This window comes from Pristis pectinata, chromosome 11 (genome assembly GCF_009764475.1).
Source record: "Pristis pectinata isolate sPriPec2 chromosome 11, sPriPec2.1.pri, whole genome shotgun sequence".
Lineage (NCBI taxonomy): Eukaryota > Metazoa > Chordata > Chondrichthyes > Rhinopristiformes > Pristidae > Pristis > Pristis pectinata.
This window is the reverse complement of record NC_067415.1, coordinates 20,435,353-20,456,881: the sequence shown is the minus strand read 5'-3', so window position 1 is coordinate 20,456,881 and position 21,529 is coordinate 20,435,353. Positions and strand designations below refer to the sequence as shown.

At 38.8% G+C, this 21,529-nt stretch overlaps 1 protein-coding gene across 1 annotated transcript in view; it reads right to left on the bottom strand.

Annotated features, from left to right (window-relative positions):
- Positions 1-20: 20 nt before the first annotated feature.
- The window catches only part of LOC127576139 (phosphatidylinositol 3,4,5-trisphosphate 3-phosphatase TPTE2-like), a 40,516-nt gene continuing 19,007 nt past the window's right edge, over positions 21-21,529 (bottom strand). The window contains exons 8-16 of the mRNA XM_052026527.1: positions 17,265-17,346; positions 17,091-17,179; positions 12,482-12,543; positions 12,250-12,330; positions 11,742-11,847; positions 7,388-7,485; positions 2,276-2,371; positions 2,121-2,191; positions 21-1,289 (exon numbers count right to left, since the gene is read on the bottom strand). Of these exons, the coding sequence (XP_051882487.1) occupies positions 1,178-1,289; positions 2,121-2,191; positions 2,276-2,371; positions 7,388-7,485; positions 11,742-11,847; positions 12,250-12,330; positions 12,482-12,543; positions 17,091-17,179; positions 17,265-17,346 (797 nt within the window). The 3' untranslated portion in view covers positions 21-1,177. The remainder of the gene's footprint in view (positions 1,290-2,120; positions 2,192-2,275; positions 2,372-7,387; positions 7,486-11,741; positions 11,848-12,249; positions 12,331-12,481; positions 12,544-17,090; positions 17,180-17,264; positions 17,347-21,529) is intronic.

Sequence of the window (21,529 nt, the reverse complement as noted above, 5' to 3'; positions counted from 1 at the left end):
GACTTCCAGTTTTTCCTTAGATGTTGGGAATGATCAAGTGTAAAGTGGAATTTACACTACAAAGCTCTAGTTCAGGCAAGTAAGATGCCTAATACAGTTTGGCATTGAAAAGCACAACTATGTCACTTCATTCAAAAAAAAATTACACATACCTATTACACTTGTCCTACTTCCCAAATGTAGCATCTACTTATGTAGGAAAAGAGCAGGAACTGGATCCTTTTACCCTTCTGTAAACATTACCAAGTTACAATATCACATGTCAATTCTATTAAGAAAACATCAGCTAATATCTGCTACAATGGCTAGGAGGAATCTCAAACTAGGAAATCAGCATTTTACTATTTATTGAGAAATTCAAGAACTCTACAGTGATAGATGCATTTTATAACAGTTGAACAAACATTACCACCCATACTACAATCATGTTTTAGTGTGCTAGAAATCAGACAGGAAATGTACACAGTTCCATTGAAAGTGACCTAGGCTCAAGGTTTGTAGCAGACAGAAATACCACTTCATTAAGCAGATATGAACAGTTAGATCACTTAATAGGATAATTACATTGCTGCCTGTGCTGTGCAGGCCTCTTGTTCCTTTCCCATCCACAGGTGCAGTGCTGTGGTTGTAATCTTTTGCCTGAATACTGCACAATGATGGTTAAATACATTCAGGCTACTGAAGTAGTAGAGGACAAATCATAACATTTTTTTAAAATCAGCTTAAAGGGTATGGGACAGGGGGAAATTGCATTTATTAATGCTGTTGTAACATTGCTGATTGTTCATATTCTGTCAGAGAAAGAAAGCACTGGACAAGTAAAAATATCAAAGTTCTTTTTTTAAAAAAGTCTAATCCAGTCCTGGGATCACTGATAATCAACCCTCTTTGAGGTAAATACAACACTGGCAATCTTAAGGAAAAATAGGCTGAAAAAGGTTCGACATTAAGAGAGTACACTGCCACACCAGAACAATGACTTTGACCATTTTCCAACAGTTTTTCCTTTCAGTACAAAAAAGTTTTTAAACTGGAATATCTTGCAGCAAGTAGAAGTTCCCACAATATTGTCTCTCCCCTCCTCCCCACTGAAGGCAGTACCAGACTCCCAAAATAATATTTACATTACAGACTGCCTGGAGTCATTCTCTGCTTATTCTGTTCCTGTGGTACTAGATTAACTGGAATCAGGATCATCAAAATTCACCTCAACTGCAAATTTTTCACTGTAGATTTTCCAGGTTTTTGGCTTGTGTGGGTTGTCAAGTTCATCCCTGGACAAGCAGAGCCTGAAATACATAATAAATACATCACAAAAATGAAATAGTGTAGCTTTGTCAAAATTTGAGCAGGAACTACTTGAGGTGCTACAGCTGTGACTACTGAGCAGAGATTTATTCATGCTCACTTTTTAGTTTGAAGGATTTTTTGACAAGGGTTTGCCCTTGAGACAAATACAAGTGCTACTAGTCATTTTAAAAGAACATTTGCTCTGCAACTGGGACAAACCCACATTTAACTCTCAAAACAAACCAATATTTTTACAAACTTCTCACTTACAAATCCATGCTGAAAAAATTAATGCATTTCAATGGTATAGTTTGAGACTCAAAGCATCCTCTAAAATCAATGCAGAATTCCATAAACTATGAAGATAAAAGTTTAACTTTGGTTGGTTGTTCTGCATTATGACAAAACGTGGAATCTGGATTGAAGTCATGCTACCAATAAAACAAAGAAATTCCAACACCTCAAAACAAATATAGTGTCTTGTTTTAAAGGGGTGAACTTTTCTCCCCACCTCTTCCCCAGCTGGAAGATACCAGATACTTATGACAAGCATTATATCAAATTGTCAGGAAATAACCAATGCTAGATTTAGGGTGCAATTTGGGTTTTTTCCTCCCAATTGAGCACACTTGCCAGAGAATGATGAAGCATACATTTGTCTACCTGCACAATGAGTTTAAGTCTTCAAACCTGGAATTTGGAAAGTAATTTCAAAAGGTGACAAACAAAATGCACAACTTGTCATAAATTACCATGTACAAGACCAATTGGCTAGCTTGCATCTTTATGCCCAGTATTAACTGGTCTTTTATTAAAAAATTGGACTGTACCTATTATTTACAATGAATGATGTGTTGAACCAAAAGTAGAATGGACAGTCGTCATAACCTTTAGGTAGGCCCTAAATAGAAGGAAAAAAAAGTAAGTTTTATTTTAAATACATAGATTCTTCTACAATTTTTAAAAAAAAAAATAATGAACTTACCCCATTAGATTCAAATCTGACTTTAACATCACCACTCACTTCAGGCCCATTCTCCAAGCTAATTATTGCAGAGTTACTCCCAGCATCAAAGAACAGCTGTACACAAAAATATATTAAATACAGGGATTTGTAAAATGCATAATTAACTTCATGCCACAGTACAAATGTTTAGTTACAATTTGGGATAGCTGCCTATCTTCGTGCAAAACCTGGAGTTCAAAGCTGGAATATGAGCAATGAAAAGAAAAGTGATGATCAGAAGAGTCATTGGAGACAGGAAGTGGTAAAACTATACAGCAGAAAAAAGAATTCAAAAAAGATTCAGAGTACAATCCATGCATTAGCAGCATTTAAACTATTTCTCCATCATTTCAATATACCTTCAAAAGTTCAGCAGACCAACCATGCTTTTTCCATGTTCAATAGAGAAGGTTCCTTCCCCTCAGGAGGGAATTCTTCCCACCACCCATTTGTTCTCTTCCTCTGTACTTGCAGTCAACATCATGGACAGTCTCTTAAAGATGGGCAATTCTGCCAAGCTGAAGCCAAACCCAATGACAGCCCTTTTCTCCTCTTTCCACCTCTCCCTGGAGTACGAGCACTGCCGAAACCATCCTGGAACTAATTGCACATTATAATTTGTCCTTTACAATTCTGTCTTCATTCTGATGCTCGTTGCTTCCCTCATTTCCCTTTTTGAACTTCTACCTCTCACCCATTTCCACCTGCCCAGTCTTCCCATTTTCAAAGCTACACAACACTATATTGGAGACTAGGAGCATATTTATGCCTTCATTACAGCGAGAGTTAATAACAAGACTGATATTTATTACTCATTCCCAACTGCCCTAGAACCAGATGCCTTGCTGGGCATTTCCATGGGGCAATTAAGAGTCAACCATATTGTTCTGGATCTGAAATTGTATTTAGGTCGTGTATAAGCATGAAAGAATTTTTGCAAAAAGGACAGTAGAGTCCAACAGGTACTTACAACAAGCCACTAATTTTGTGGCCATGCTCCATTTTATTGTGACAGCGGTTAGCTAAATAGGATAGACTTAGAACAGATCTAGGTGCCTGGTTATGAGCTGCAAAATGGTGCTGCGATTAGCAACAGCAAAAAAAAAGTATATTGCCGCAATCTAATCTCATGGTCTGGCATATTACTCATTTTACCATTACTATCTGGTCAGTGGATCAACCCTGGTTCAATATACCAACCCCATGCCACTGCAGGAGTTCCTGAGGAGTGTCCTTGGTCCCACCATCTTCAACTATTTCTTCATTGTACTTCCCACAAGGTTATAATGCAATAGACAACATTAAGCAATCTCACAACCAGTGTGTCACTTCAGATGTGGTGGACAATTATACAATTAAAAGGAAGAGGAGACTCCAAGAACATGCCAACCCTCAATGATAGCATTCTGGCCTATATGTGCTAAAGACTAGGCTGAAGTATTTGCAAATACATGCAGAAAGTGATGTAAAATGCCATCAGTAGTGTGATCAAGTAGCACTTGCTCACTGATGCCCAGTTTGGGTTTCACCAGGACCACTTTGCTCCAAATCTCACCACATCACTACTTCTGAATGTTATAACGGAAGAATATTGACGAAGCAGATGAAAATGGTTGAGCCGAGAACACTGCCCTTAGGAACTTCTGCAGAGATGTTCTGATCTGGGATGATCGACTTCTAACATCTCCAACCATTGGAGTGTTTTCCCCTTGATGCCCATTTACTTCTGTTACCATGGCTCCATGACGACAACTTGGTCAAATGCTGCCTTGATGCCAGAGACAGTCATTCTTACCATCTCTGGAATTCAGCCCTCAACATGGTCCATGTTTAGAACAAGCAGTTAGCTTCCATTCATCATTTTCTCACAGCAAGGAGCCTATTCATTTTAAAATTTACAATCTATCCCACAATAAGATGGAATATCCATGAAATCAGTGGATTGTTGCAAGAACCTTAGGTTAACTACTACCCTTTTGGCAGAAAAAATCTCCAATGCTTACCCATGACAAATACAATTTCAATCCCTCAGCAATATCTCAATTGGCCCATGGAGATGTTCAGCAAGTCATTGGTAATGAGAGACTACATTTCAGTGACCAGAGGGCATTAGATCTAAAGTGGTTTGAACATCCAAAGCTCAAATTAGAATGGCCACTGGAAAGTCCAAGTTAGACGAATGGCTGCCTTGATTACCATTATTGCTGAAGCACCTCAAGGATTGGACATACCTTTAGGAAGCATGATCCCATGAAAGCATGACTGGCATCTGTTTGGGAAAACTGGATGTTAAATTTTAGGTGTTTTACTTGTATAGAGAAAAGGAGACCTTATGATCTGAGATAGAGAAAGTATATACAAAGCTACCGCAAACAGAAATAAAGAGGGCAATGGTATGTTAGCTGATATTACAAAGGATTCAGCACAAGAGAGAGGAAACCTTTGAGATTTTACAGGGCATAGGCGAGTCATCTGGAGTACTATTAGTAGTTTTGGTCTCCATATCAGAAAAAAAAACTTACTTTCCCTTGTATCAGCACATCATAAGATTTGAGACTGATTAGTGGGATAAGGCTGGGTTTTAAAAAATTGTCAAGGAAGCTTTGCCTACAAGTTTGAAACAGTAAAAGGTGATCCCATGGAGATGAGCAATATTCTGAAGGGGATTGACAGGATAGATGCTGAGAAGTCATTTTCTCTGTGGAAGGTCCAGAACCAGGGGGTCATAGTTTCAGAAAAGGTTGCCAATTTAGGACTGACTAGAGGAAATAGTTAGAATTTACTACCTTGTTGCTATCTGGATGTTGTCAGTGATCAAGTATATTCAAGGCTGCACAATGTGCTTTTGGACACTAATGAGGTTTGAGATCAAGCAGCAAAGTGGGATCAATCATGACCTTACTGGCAGAGCAGATTTAAGGGGGCCAAATGGCCAGCTGTTCCTTTATTTCTTGTGATCCAGATTTATCTGCTCAACTCATCTATGACCTCAATCCAAGTCAACTGCTTGCTGACCAGGATCAATGCTGGTTAAAGTAGCCCTTTGCCACTGCATGGTATAATCAGTTCAAGAAAAAAAAATAACAACTTTATCTTTCAAGATACATCCAGGCCAATGGTCCTCAATCTTCAGGTTCCCACTTTCCTATTCCACTAAAAATTGTGGACATACACACGTTGATTCTTTTTGAACCAAAAGGTATAAGCACTATCAAAGCATGTACTGCATGCTAGAACTCCATTGTTGATGTTTTACAATGATTTGAATTTATCTATTTATTTTAGGGGCTAGATTGCCTAGTGGCAACGATGAACACTTCTGTTACTAACAGAAGGATCTCTAATGTCTGCTATCTTCTGGCATTTTGGATGAAACACCAAACATTTTTCTTTGGTTTGCATTAACCAAATTTTGCTAGCACTTTTGCATCCAGGTTAGAGTCTCCTTCAAGCCAAGTTTCAGTTTAGCAAGCATCCTTCATCTGCCCAATAACGTGACAATTGCCCAGATGCAACTACCCACAAAAAGCAGGTTCAAACTGACCAAAAATCACTCCAGCACCTTTTTTCCCCCCTCCAAGACATGGGCATTTTACTTTCCATCCCCAGCTACCCTTGAAAAAATGGCAGTGAGCCAATCAAATTAATTGATATGACCATCAACATTGCTCATAGACAATATCCACTCATCACAACCTGCCCACTGACCAAGAAAACAGCAGCAGGCTTTTGAGCAACGTGGAGTTGCAGTAGCACTCTTTTGCTCTATGCTTCATCACAGCTTTCATCTTGGTATTTACACAAGTCAGTGTAACAGCAGAGCAAAGCAAACCTTGAAAAATCAGAGCTCTTGGGTTAGGTAGACAGTCAATGCAAAGATTATGAGGATTACATCTGAAACACGAAGATAATGGTAATTATTGGAGGCTCAGGAGAGTTCCTCAGAACATTCAGCTGTTTCATCAAATGATTACATAAAAGACTGGAAAGTGAAGGATACTCAGTGAATATTCTAGTGTGTAACATTTGCAACTCCAGTACTGTAGTTAAGAACCCTAGCTACACGAAGGTCAATGTAATTTAGAAGGTGACTGACAGATCTAAAATTATTAACAATCTAGGTTATATCTTTATTGATGATGGTTCCAGTTAGCAGATTGAGGGCAGAGAACACATTTAAATTATACGCAAATAAACCAAAACTATTCTCCAAGAGAACAGAGGATCCCCCAAAAATATTGGCAGTTAGTATGTTAGATGCTGATTTACTTCATGTTTTCAACGAACATAACCAGTTTCTGACTGGAGCAGAGTCTGAATCAAAAGCAAATGACTTGGTCTTGTGATCTTTAGGATGCCTTTCAATCACCCAAGAGTATTAAAGAATCTCGGTGCATTTCTCTCCCCTTTCTCACCCCCATTAGTTCAGTGTTTTTTTTCCCCTACTTCTTTCTATTTCTGCCTCTTACTTGCCTACTAGGATGGAGGGAAGAGCGGCAAGCATTTGTTGTAGTCATGATGGTTTGGTGATTATGGCATAGGGCAAGCTTAATGCGGCAATTTGTCTTTTCCTGCTGTTTATCATTTTGGATACATTGCATCTATGCCAAATGGTACAGAGCAGACATGATGCACCCTAAATCTGCCCTGCAAAGTCACACACCATTCCTTCACTGTTACTGACACTCCTTATGCTACACAATGGAGCATCGTTGCTAGAACTCTAGGGATCAAAGGCAGCCTGCCATCATCTCAGTATGTGGCCTTCTGTTTTGCTTATCCTTGGTTGCTCTAAAATAGAAGTTCTTTGCTAATGGAAACCACCTCATGTTGAGCACATATTGGGAAGACTAACTGTTCCACTATAATTGTCCCATTTTGCATCAGATTATCTAATATACTCAACATGGCAACAGTCAAAGTAAGTTATATCACATTTGAACTTGAATACATGCAAAATGATGGCAAAATTATAAGTTGATGTTCTGCTGTTAACTTGAATTTAAGTTTGAAGCATTAAAACATTTCACTGTTATTTGGAATGAAAGCAATGGTATTAAACTGATCTTTTGCTAATCATTGGGTACTTACCTTACAGTTTTCCTGTGTTGCACAAACACACTGAAATACAAGCACCTTCTTCACAATTATTTCAACTTTCAAGTCACTGCCATTGTTCCTACCAACACCTGTGTTGGGGGGGGGGGGGGTGTGGGGAAGAAGAAATGGGGAGGAATATTTTATACTTTTGTAAGAATCATAGATAAATATCAGTCATTGCAGGCTTGATAATTCTTAAGGTCATTCAAGTTTGCATATCAAATGAGATGTGTGCTACTGGTTTCTAAAATCTTTAACTACAGATGTTGAAGGCCTCAAAACAAAAAACACCAAGCCTAGAGAGATAGTACATCAGCTTCCCCTCCACCAGTCCCAACCCAACCTCACCAAATGCGGGTATTGAGCATCCCAAAAACTTCACTCAACTAGAGTGAAAACACTGTCAATCCATTCAACCTTGGAAATTATGAAAAATTTGAGAAGGAATTGCAGCCACGATGGTGCCTCTGGGATGGCTCCCAATCAAAAAGTTAATTAACCAAGTCACTCAGGAGTTTGTAGATTGGTAAATTGAGTACAATAGAAGTAATACTCTGTCCATCTGGGCACCCACCATAAAACTTTAGAATGTAGAGTTTTGAGATAATAGTCCAGATTTCGTTAACAATGCAACATCAGAAAAAAAAGCAGCCCAGTAAAAATTAAACTGTCTATGACACTTTTTTTTGCATATCCGACATCAAGTATGGCTCTTTTGTTTCGGGGAGGGGCGCTAACCAGGAACAATGTTATCAGTCTGGCTAAACTGCCAGCTAATTAGACCAGATTGTCAACAAATCAGGAAGTAAAAAGCAGCAGTTATTAAAAACAACTTGTAAAACTTCTTACAGAAAAGAACATGGATTTGGTCACACATGGAACAAAGCAAGAAAATGAAACAAAATTTCTTCAGCAGTAATTAGCATGCTATTAGAAACTCATTTACATATCATCATTCTACAGTGCTTAGCAAGTTCTACAAGAATAGTTCAATCGTTGAAGTTTACACCAAATTGTGACTGATTGAATCTGTGATTGCAATAGTGCAGATCGGCTCTGACCAGCACCTTTGGATTTCAGCGCATTTAACTACATGCATAGATGCTACATGTTGTAATCTGTTTTCCAGAGGAATCATGGCAAATGCTGAAATTGGCACAGTCTTCACAAACAAGCAACACAAAAATTGCTGGAGGAGCTCAGCAGGTCAGGAACCCTCAAGTCCTGATGAAGGGCCTCAGCCCAAAACATCAACTGTTCATTCCCCTCCATAGATCTTTGTGTCTTCACAAACAAGCAGTCCTGATACAGGGTTTTGACCCATAATGTTGGCAATTCCTTTCCTCCCACAGATGCTGCTCGACCCGTTGAGTTCCTCCAGCAGATTCTTTGTTGCTCCAGATTCCAGCATCAGCAGTCTCATGTCTTCACAATTTAGCTTCATGTTCTTTTCTCATTACTGAATGTTAAATCCTTCTCATCCAAACAAACTTCTGGCATTTCACACCTTCCTAATGTTTGTGACATTTCCATCCCATTGCATAAAATTCCAATTCCTGAATAGCAAGATAATACTTCTGTAGCTCATTAGCATTGCACTGCCAGACAATTGAGAGGCTTAATTGCTCCATCACAACCTGTCACTTTTTGATAGGTGTTCCAGCCACAACTCTTGCTGCTTTCTGCCTTTGTCCAATCCCCTAGTGTTGGTTTGGCATTACTAACTGCAGCATGGCACTAGCTTCAGTGGTGCACACTGGAGACGACATGACTAGTCACCTTGCACATCAAAGACATCTCAACTAAGGTTGTAATCTTAAAAAAATAGCTAATGTTAATAGACTGCTTAACTTTGAGATTTACAATTCTGCATCGTCAAGCAAAAATAATTTTCCTATACATTTTTGCATAAGAATGTTCCAGAATCTAACCTTTTTCTCATTTATGTTTCTCTTGAATACCATCAGTTTGAAGTAACTGCTATAGATCTTTATTAGTATACTGCAGAGCTGGTAGGCAAGCTACAGGTTAACAGTTTAAGATATCAATTTAAAAAAAATGCACTTGGAACAAGCTAACATGAAAAGTCATTGTCAATTCCCTTGTTGTTAAAAGGCAGCATTGGAAGAGTACATAAATTGCTCTTTTCCTTTTGTAGATAGAATCAGGAAGATACAATCGGGTTTTGTGCTATGGAGATGGAAAGCTCAAGGACAGTACAATAAAGTGTACAGTTTATTCAGAGCCAGAAACAGCAAGACTATGGAATTATTGGAACTCAGCATATTTGGGAACTGGCTCTTTCAAAAGCAGAGGCAGTAGCTGGTAATGATCTGAGCATCAAGTGATTGTGAATTGCATACAAACTGGTCTCCAGACATTCAAGCTAAAACTAAGACTCATCTTTGGGGAAAACAAGCCACCCATTTCACTTTCTGCAGTTCTCTCCACTTCTTACTTTTCCCATTCCAGTGCAAGTTACCCTTTGACACACTTTTGCCAACACATTGAATACTGCATAAAGTTCTTCCTCAAAATTATTTTCAACTATGCCTGCATGCCTGTTAGATTTGAATTGTATTTAAATCCCAAAGATGTTTCCATGTAGGTCTACTGATTACAAGTCAATTTTCTGCTCAGTTATACCTTGTAAATGATTGTTCACATCAGGTCATTTGTCCCATAATGGACTGGATCACTTTGGCCATGCACCAATCCATGCTAATACTGCTGGGATTGTCAGTAGCTCGAGACAAGTGGCCAGTGGATTGAAAAATAATCCCACAGTACCATTTCAAACAAGAATAAAGGTATCTATTATACTGGCAAATACTTATTCCCCTATCAATATTTAACAAAAATAATTGTAATTTTGTTTGATGGAAGGAAATCAGACTCTTTTCATTCTACCTGAGCCACAAGGAAGAGTAGTGTGAGCAATACAAATTATGAGTGTTGTTGAGGTAAACTGTTAGGATATCCCCACATCTCTTTTGCCTGACATAACTTCTATGATTTATATTATTACACACATTTTAACTTGTAGATTTATTGAAGGTAGGATTGAAATAAATGATCCACTCCATGTTATCTTGAAATGGAAAATATTAATAAGTTAAATTAGATGAAATCACATAGCTCTTAAAAATATTGGCCTAGATCTTGCCTAATTTAGCCCACTCCTCATGCCTGCTGCCCACCCTATTTCCACAGATGCCCTTGCATTGTGGCCCTGTGGGTCTAAATAGCCTCCAGGTCTCACTACTAACTTGTCAAAGCAGTTTAAAAACAGATCAAATGAATTTAAATTATTCATTTTTTTAAAAATTTGCTTTAAGTAAATTTTACTTAGTTTTAAACTGACTTCTAAGAACTAAACTAACCAACCCACTTTTTTTCCAGTTAAGGTTAGTGACTCCATTCAAATGAAAGGGCTCATACTATGTACAAAGCTGAGGGGCTGTATGTGAAATGTATCAGCCCCTCAACTCAGCATATCTGCACTGTCTCCCAGTCTCAATGCTGAGCCAAGCATCTAGAAATGCCAGCCAAGTGCAGCAGTGAATTAGAAGATCAGACACCAGCATCTGATCTCCAGCTGACTTCCCATTTTCACATTATGTGTGGGTTCCATAAATGAGCCTACCTGTGCTCAGCATCTGGTAATTCTGTGGAACAATGGCAAATGACCAGTAATCACACTTAATAACCTAGATAGTTTCAATGTTGAAACAAAGTTAACAAATATTTTTAAAAAGAAATGGTTATTTTGAAATTAGCAAATTTTTTTTACTGCATTATAATATAAAATGTTAAAATTGCTGTCTTCTCTATGACCTATATTACTACAAACTACAGATTATCTGGTCAGTATATTGGTGTGGGAGCTTGTAGTGCATAAACTGGTTCCTGCATTTGCTCTATAATAGCAACTATGTTTTGAAAGTACTTCAGTGGCTCTAAAGCACTTTGCATGTATGTAATATTTCTGACAACTCTCGACTTGCAATGTCCCTTTCAACTTGGGAATTTACTTTTGGGTTCTTACATTGTTCATCATCAGGTGCATTCCATTGTTCAGTTCCACCTAAATAGTACAGTTCTGACGTTAAAAACAAATTCTCAGATGAAGCACACATTTCATATTGTTATAAACAATAGAATTTAGTTACATATAAAGAATAGATATGGGATACCTGATAAGAGTTGAATTCAAGGCAAACTTGTCCTCAGTTAATGTTTAAATAACAGAAGCACCTTGACATGCTCAAGTCCCAAGCCCGTATCTTCAAGTTTTAAAGGCCACCATTAGCTAAGCCAAGTTTGCATTATTAAAATGGCTTACCATGAATTGAATAAATTCTGATGCTTTTCATTTTTAGTTTCTTCGGAGGTGGAGGTTGTCGTTTGTACTCATTTTTCATTACTTCATAATAGCCAACATATCTGCTCTATAAGGAAGAAAAAAATTTAAGCATCCCTCCTTTAGATGCAGTACAGAGTACAATTCCCCCTTTTTGTTAGGAAACTCCCAGCATTACTTTGTTATAAAAGATATATGTACATCTATAACATGCAAATTTAGGAGACCAAATTATGGTTTTGTCTTGTGTACAAATCATTTAATTAGTGTTATAACCAGGGCTGCATAAACTTAAGTGGATTTAAAATTTGGTACCAATATCAATCTAAACAATTGCTTACATTGAAGATTCGAGAGATAATCCAGTAAATTGATTTGAAATGTTTAATTTATTGAAAACTCAGTGTAAAATACCAGATATTCCAATGCATTAAGGAATCAAACCCAAACCCACTGTAAAGGTCGGCACAATAAAACAAGATGATATTACCTGGGAGGGAGTTTCCACCCCCTGAAATTTTGAGCTGACACTTGTGTCGGTTCTTCTTTCCCCAAAGTAATCCAAACTTTCCTGTGGGGAAAAAATATTACTGCAAGATTCTAGTCTTCAATGTAATTGGAGCTTAGATGCCAACCTTCAAGCACATTGTAAAAGAGAATCTCAATATCTAATCCAAGTCTTAAAAAAAGTTTCAACTGCCATATAATTAAAAAAGGTGTACCTTTGCATTCTCAAATTGATCACTGTCAATCAACCAGGTACAGACCATTGTTCCTGTCCTGCCTAAAAAAAAGCAAAGGTAAAAGGTAACCTTAAACATGGAGACATCCTGGAATGTACTTTAACACCAATTACCAAAACTGGCTTTCCCAAGTCATCGCGACTCAGAGCAAGAATGATAAAACCAGAAGTTTAAACAAAAATCAAGATAGCCCTGCACTCAATTTATGAGTTAATGGATTAATGTGAACCAAACAGAAGCTAAAGATTCCAAAAAATCAAACCTTAACTGCCCATTTTCTCCCTCCCCCACCCTATATGTCAACACCCCACCAGTAACCAAAAGGCATCTTGTTTCTTCCCCAAAACAGTAACAAATGTCAATGTTCCAGATTAATGTTTCTTAATTATAATTTTCCAGAGCCTTAAATATGTTGAAACCCCAGATAAGAATATCCAAGTGGTCATTTGCAAATCAGTATTAACTTCAATAAGGCTAGGGCTTGCATGTTAAATTTCTGAATGTTAACGTGATGTGATCTGGGAGCATGGATTGAGTTCAACACCAATCCCCCAATTTACATTAAGCTGCAAGTATGACCCCTTGTTAGGGAATGAAAATTAACCCCCAATAATGTCCCTCTGCAATGAGTAGTCAATGTCTTCAAACCTTCAACACAGATCAGCACAATTTGCAGCAGGTGGAAAAATTTTTGGGAGTCAAATTCCCATGTCTAAAACTTGAACACATGAAAAACCTAATTTCATAAGTTAGAGGAATATGAAATTACACTTTGCAGCAGTACTCCTAACCTTAATTACAAAAAAAAATTCCTCCATGTTCACTCGTATGCCATATCTTTCCATTGTCTATCATTGCCCATTTCTGAAAAAGTTCTCCATTAGATCAATTCATGCTTTTCCCTCACTTTTTTCCCCCCGTAATACTTAATTTAGCTTTTGATACTAATTGCAGCATTTGTAAATCTTTTCAATGGGTTTAAGAACTTTCTGAAATAAAAGATCTTCTTTACCAATTTTATCTTTTTATAATATTTCTAGAGGTCTCAGAATAATCATGAACTCAAACAGCAACCTCCATTGGCCACTTAACGTCAGAAAATTAACAATATTTATTACTTCTGATGCCTGACACAAATTTCATCTCTGTAGAAGCTTTCTGGGTCAATTAACCCACATTCTGACAATGTTAGACAATTTGTTCACATGCAACATCTTGCCACAGATTCTAGACCAACCTGGTGAGTATTCCAAACATCCTGTTTTCAATCAGATATTTTCCTTCACTATTTGACCTAATTTCTGACCATTACCTATAGAAGAACTTCCTTAATTTTAAAGCAGTCTCAGGTGGTAGAAGTCAGAATGCAAACACAGAATATTGACATTGAAATCCTAGTATTGTTTAATCAAGTTACAAGTCAGGTTTCAGGAAGAGAATAAGACCAATAAAATTTTTAAAATAATGAAAACACCACCACATCATTTCCTCATTCATGTTCTTTATATGCCCCCTCCAGCAATGCTGGTGAACATTATAATTTGGCCCATACTTGATTTCTTTTATAGACTCTTGGCATTAATGAGGTATTTGTGCATTTTGACATTGATACCCCACTAGTTAAAACTCAGATTAGAAATCCAAATTCAACTGTAGGCACCAAACCCTTCTGAACCAGAACTGCAGAATTGTACAGCATTCAGCTTTTGAAGCCACTGGTAAATCATTAATGAATAAACAAATATTTTACTAAACTACACTCTGTTGAAATATGTGCCAATACCATGACATTAGGTTCTCCTTTTTGGAAATTTACCTTAATCCAGGACCAGCAGAGTAGAATGCTGTTCCTGATTACAAAACTGTTTGGAAATTTACAGAATTACTCATTAAGTAACTGCTATCTTGCCTTTTCATTTTTTGAAGAGGTCAAGGAAAGCTCTTGCATCTGACACTTGTCTCATTTGAATTACGCTCCAAGCTGCTTGAAACCTGCAAGGTTTGAATATTCATTCATCTTTCAGCACTATACCACCAACACTTCCCCAGTCAGTCTCTAAATGGCATTGAAGGCAATTTTTTTTTCCCCCCAAGCTCTAACCAATATATTTCCACTTTAATGATACCATTAGCTGATTCTGCAAGACTTGTAGTCTTTCCTGTTAAGTGGCATTGAGTTGCATCAGCCAATATGGTTTGGACAGCCACCCACCCTGCTCCAACCTCATAGCAATACAAGTGCTGATCAACCAAACTATTCCAAGACTACCCAGAACAGTATCCTTTCTTTTACCTCTAACCCTTTCATTGCACCATTTCCCTGAACAGACAACTTAAATTGTGTCTTCAATTTTCTGGAGGGCAGCTCAAACCCAAGACATGATAGACCAAAAGGCTTCAAATCCTTACAATTCAGAAGTCAAATGGATTGGAAAAGGTCTCAGGTTAAACAATAGCACGACCTGTGGATCATGACACAGGTCTCTTGTAATCTTCTGTTAGTGAATGCAACATGTTCATATCTTACTTCTGAGCCTTGGAAAATCTAGATTGATGTTCCATTGTAATGGAAGGACTCAACTGTTAGTGATTCATCTTTTGCACATGATGATATGAAACTGAGATCCCATTCAGCTTCCTGATTGGGTAGAAAACATTCCATTGTACAAATAAGAGCAGCACTGTTTGCTGAAACTTGTGCTCAAGGTACTTCCTGTCTATATTAGAATAGTAACATTAGAAAAATTGTTAATTGACAAAAGGACTTGGGCATCCAGAGATAAAAGCCACTGCATAAATGAAAGTACCCCTTCCATTATAGTCCAAGTGCATTATTTAAAGTAAATTGAAAAGCAGTTTAATGAGATTAAGATATGATTAGAGACAATTTAAATTCATTTTTTCCTCACTACTCCTTATTCCTGCAAAATTACCATTTCAACTGCATCTGTGGCATAGAACTTGCTTTCAGTTAACTGAACATTCAACTATTCTACTTGTTTCTTTAGATTTCTTTTTGGAGGCAAATTGGAAATTGTAAAGTGGGCTGCCCAACAAGAAAATTTTGAATTTCTCAAGCAGCACTTCCAAGTTTGAACCAACATTTCACTTTAATTATACTCTGTCAGCTGATCTTGCAGAGTAACTCCCATTGAGTTTACTCTTCATTATGAGACTTTCAGATCTCAACTAGTAATATTTAGACTTTCAAATAACCCTTACCAACCCCCCCCAAAGTACCCTCATTCAATCACATGCTAGCCACACATCCCTCCATGTAATAAAATTCAGCTCACACAACACCCCATGATTTCAGATAGTCTACTGACATTTTCCATTTTTTTTTAAAACATTCCCATTCATCTTCTCATTCTCCATCTCCTTCAACCCATGACACTCTCCTCCCCTCAGGCCAAAACAGCCGGCATATTTTTTTTTAAACATCATTCATCTTGATACTCTTCTCAATAAATACTGAAATACTAGCACCCTGCTCCAACTGCCAATACCAGTGCTCATATTGGTATTCCTAGGCTTTCCCTCTCCCATCTTTGCTATGACCAGATTTACTTCAATTTGTATTATCATTGGTGAATGAACGTGCAAGGTAGAAGACCCTATTCCACACTATTTTTTGTTACAAACACATTAGTGGATAAAATGAACCAAACTCACATAATACCAGTGTGCAGAACACTGCTGCATACAAGTCCTGATAAAAGGTCTTTGACCTGAAATGTTAACCATGGTTCTCTTTTTACAGATGCAGCTTGAACTGCTGAGTCTTTCCAGAATTTTGGTTCATAGTTCATGAAAACAAATAAACCCTACAGATTGTGGAAATCTGAAATATGATTTCACTGAAGTGTCAGTAGGTTTGAGGTGGTAAAATGTGTACATTTCAAGACTGTTCTTTTCATATTCCTGCTCTTCAAAGCAGGTTTATTATTTCAAAGCAAATTAAAATAAAAATACTACTGTTGCTGGAAATCTGAAACAAAAAACAGAATATACTAGAAAAACTAAGCAGCTCCAGCTAACTGTTAACTGTCTCTTTGCACAGATGCTGCTTAGTTTATCCAGCATTTTCCATTGTTACATCATGTTGGCTCAGATTTTCTTAACCTACATGCTTAAATGTGCTGATAACTGTTCCCATTAAGCCACTTTGACTCATCCTATCACAGACACCCTCTTTGTCCTACACATTGCTCCCCCACCTTCTCTTCTACTGAAATCCAACTTGTATCTCTGTCCCAGTTCTAAAGGGTTGACTGTTTCCCTTTGCTGAGTTTTTCTAGCATTGTGTGTTATTATTTCAAATGATGTACTGTTTCAGATGAGTCCAGGAGCAGAGTTGGAGATCTAGATGATCTAAAGCCCAAAATATGTGATCCTCACCATATGAATCTACTAACATCCTCCACCCCCGTCCAGTTACAATGGAAGCACCATGTAACAGAGATTCAAGAAACTAGAGTCTATTACCTTTTAAATTTGAGATTAATCCATTAACTTTTTAATTTGATCACCTTCAGTAAAATGGTCTGAATTACACACAAAATGTCAAAGCCAGAAAGTCTCCTACCTTTACCACCTTTGCAATGAATTGCTATAACATTTTTCTCATCAGCCGCCATCCAATCCCGAACATTAGCTGTAAATTTCAGCATGTCCCTGATACATAAAACATCACAACTTTTAAATTTTGTACTAGACAGCAATGGTTGTTCAGTCACCTTAGAGACAAAAATAAACTTACTCCAGAGCAGGCACGTTGTGGTCATCAATGAAAACTCTTTCCACTCTGTAATGAAAAAATCTTGGGTTGTAGCCTTTTTCACCTGGTAAAGAAATGTCTCAGTTAGAAATGGATATAGAAAATTATTAGATTAACTGGTATTAACTCTCTGTAAGCAGATGAGCTTTATTCTTCCTTTTTGCTGTACATTTATGATGAAACAATTAGTTAGTCTCTTATTCAACAAATTATTTGAAAATAATCCTTGTGTTTTAAAAAAGACTGAACAATTAATCTAGATGGAATCCTATTATTGATGCTAATTATTGAAAAACAATAACTCTTAAGACCTTTAGTGAGCTTCATGGAGTTTTGAGTCATTAAATCAAATGCTACACAACTTTGAACCAAAAGTAATAGCAAGAAACAATAGCCCGTAAACCTGAATTCACAAATCACACAAGGAAACAGATCAGTTTACTAGAATTAGCTGTATTCCAAATAACACTTATTCTGCCAGCTTTAAGGTTGCCCATGCATTTTTTCATTTTATTGGTACCTGCAATAGTGGTTTATTATATAGCATGGTACTACATGTTTTTCCCCCCCACAAGATGCATCTTTTCTTACCACACCCCCACAACTCAAAAGTTATATACCCCAAGATACTAAAGTTTAATAATAAAAGTGATTTGTATTCTCATTTATTAGAAGCTTGGCATTTTGGTGGTAGAAAGATTTTCGGTCACTGCATTCTTGGTAGTCTCAACAGAATACAAGTATCTGAACTACAAACTCTGCAAGTTAGCATCCCAATGATATTATGAATATGAAAATAAAAAACTGTAGATGCTGGACATCTAAAAACAAAGTGCTGGAAATACCCAGCAGGTCAGGCTGGATCTGTGGGAAGAAAAACAGTTATGTTTCAGATGACCCTTCATCTCAGCAGTTTCAAAAAAAAAATTAGCGTGTTATTGGTTTTGCTTTATTCAAAAATTTGTTCTCAGGATGTGGGCAATGCCATTCTGATGAGAGGTCTTCAACCTAAAACGTTAAATTTGTTTCTCTTCCCAGTTGTGGCTCGAGTTCCTGAATACTCCCAGCATTTTCTGACAGTATGAACAGTCCATTAGAAACAAGTGTTTCTAAATAACACTTCAGGCTGGGGAAGTAGACAAGATCAACCTTTGTTAACAGGGACCCATCGAGAGACATCTTAGTGTATTTAGAACAGAAAAACTACAGCACAATTCAGGCCCTTCAGCCCACAAAGCTGTGCCAAACATGTCCCTTCCCTGGAAATTACTAGGCTTACCCATAGCCCTCTATTTCACTCAGCTCCATGTACCTATCTGACAGTCTCTTGAAAGAGACTGTCGTATCCGCCTCCACCACCATTGCCAGCAGCCCATTCCATGCACTCACCACTGAGTAAAAAACACTTATCCCCGACTTCTCTATATCTACTCCCCAGTACCTTAAACCTATGTCCTCTTGTGGCCACCAATTCAGCCCTGGGGAAAAGCCTCTGACTATCTACCTGATCAATACCTCTCATCTTATACACCTCTATCAGGTCCCCCCTCATCATCAGTCTCTCCAAGGCAGAAAGGCAGAGTTCCCTCAACCTGCTTTCATAAGGCAGGCTCCACATTCCAGGCAGCATCCTTGTAAATCTCCTCTGCACCTTCTATGGCTTCCACATCTTTCCTGTAGTGAGGCGACCAGAACTGAGCACAATACTCCAAGTGGGGTCTGACCAGGGACCTATATAGCTGCAACAATACCTCACGGCTCCTAAATTCAATTCCCCGATTGAAGGACAATACACCATATGCCTTCTTAACCACAGAGTCAACCTGCGCAGCCATTTTAAGCATCCTATGGACTCAGACCCCAAGATCCTTCTGATCTTCCACACTGCCGAGTCCTACCATTCATAATATGTTCCGCCAACATATTTGACCTACCAAAATGAACCACTTCACACTTATCTGGGTTGAATTGCATCTGCCACTTCTCAGCCCAACTCTGCATCCTATCTGTGTCCCTCTAACAGCCCTCCAAATTATCCACAACACCCCCAACCTTCATGTCATCTGCAAACTTACTAACCCACCCCTCCACTTCCTCATCCAGGTCGTTCATAAAAGTCACAGAGTAAGGGTCCCAGAACAGATCCCCGAGGTACACCACTGGTCACTGACCTCCACTCAGAATACGACCCTTCAACAAACCACTCTTTGCCTTCTGTGGGCCAGCCAGTTCTGGATCCACACTGCAATGTCCCCTTGGATCCCATGTCTCCTCACCTTCTCCATAAGCCTTGCATGGGGTACCTTATCAAATGCCTTGCTGAAATCCATATACATCTACTGCTCTCCCTTCATCGATGTGTTTAGTCACATCCTCAAAATTTCAATCAGGCTCGTAAGACAGGACCTGCCCTTGACAAGCCATGCTGACTATTTCTAATCATTTTATACCTCTCCAAATGTTCATAAATCCTGCCCCTCAGGATCTTCTCCATTAGCTTACCAACCATTGAGGTAAGACTCACCGGTCTATAATTTCCTGGGCTATCCCTACTCCCCTTCTTGAATAAGGGAACAACATCCGCAACCCTCCAAACTTCAGGAACCTTTCCCGTCTCCATCAACGATGCAAAGATCAGAGGCTCTGCAATCTCCTCCCTCGCCTCCCACAGCAACCTGGGGTACATCTCATCTGATCCCAGCGACTTATCTAACTTGATGCTTTCCAAAAGTTTCAGCACCACCTCTTTTCTAATATCTACATGCTCAAGCTTTTCAGGCCACTGCAAGTCCCCACCACAATCCCCCGGATCTCTTACCGTGGTGAATACTGAGGTAAAGTATTCATTAAGTACCTCCGCTATTTCTTGCGGATCCATATACACTTTCCCACTGCTGCACTTGATAGGCCCTATCCTTTCACATCTCATCCTCTTACTCTTCACATACTTGTAGAACGCCTTGGGGTTTTCCTTAATCCTGCCCGCCAAGGCCTTCTCATGTCCCCTTCTGGCTCTCCTAATCTCTAAGTTCCTTCCTTTTAGCTTTGCACTCCAGATCTAACATTACCTAGCTCTGTACCTTTTGTATTCTTTTCTTTTTGACTAGATTTATTATAGCCTTCGTACATCACGGTTCCTGTATCCTATCATGACCCCCCAGTCTCATCAGAATATGCCAAGCAAAGCTCCACATAAAACCCCCCTGAATATTTGCTACATTTCTTCCGTACTTTTCCCAGAGAACATCTGTTCCCAATTTAATCTTCCAATTTCCTGCCCGAGAGCCTCATAATTCCCTTTACTTCAAGACCACCTTAGCCTGTCTGTTCCTCTCTCTCCAGTGCTAATGTAAAGGAGATAGAATTATGATCACTATCACCAAAATGTTCACCCATTGAGAGATCTACACCTGACCAGGTTCATTTCCCAGTACCAAATCAAGCACAGCCTCTTGTAAGTCTATCTACATACTGCGTCAAGAACCCTTCCTGAACACACCTAACAAACTCCATCCCATCTAAACCCCTCACTGTCTGGAGATGCCAATCGATGTTTGGGAAATTAAAATCCCCCATCACAACAACTGTTATTCTCACACCTTTCTTGGATCTGTTTCCCTACATGCTCCTCAATAACCCTGTTACTATTGGGCTGCCTATAAAAACACCCAGCACAGTTATCTACCCCTTCCTGTTCCTAACCTCCACCCACAGAGACTCCGTAGACAATCCCACCACAACATCCACCTTTTCTGCAGCTGTGACACTCTGATCAACAGTGCCACTCCCCCACCTCTTGCCTCCCTCCCTGTCCTTCCTGAAACATCTAAAACCCGGCACTTGAATCAACCATTCCAGCCCCGGAGCCATCCAAGTCACCGTAATGGCCAGCACATCATAGCTCCAAGTATCGATCCAAGCTCTAAGCTCATCCGCCTTGTTCACAACACTCCTTGCATTAAAATAGACACACCTCAAGTCTGTCTGAACATGTCCCTTCTCTATCACCTGCTTATGGTACTTACTCCTAGCCTCCTCTACGTGAGAGCCAAACACCTCTTCCCCAGTCTCTCCAGTACAGATCCCACCCCCCGACAATTCTAGTTTAAACTCTCCCCAGTAGCCTTAGCAAACCTCCCCGCCAGTATGTTGGTCCCCCTGGGATTCAAGTGCAATCCGTCCTCTTTGAACACATCATACCTGCCCCAAGAGGCCCCAGTGATCCAGAAAACTGAATCCCTGCTCCT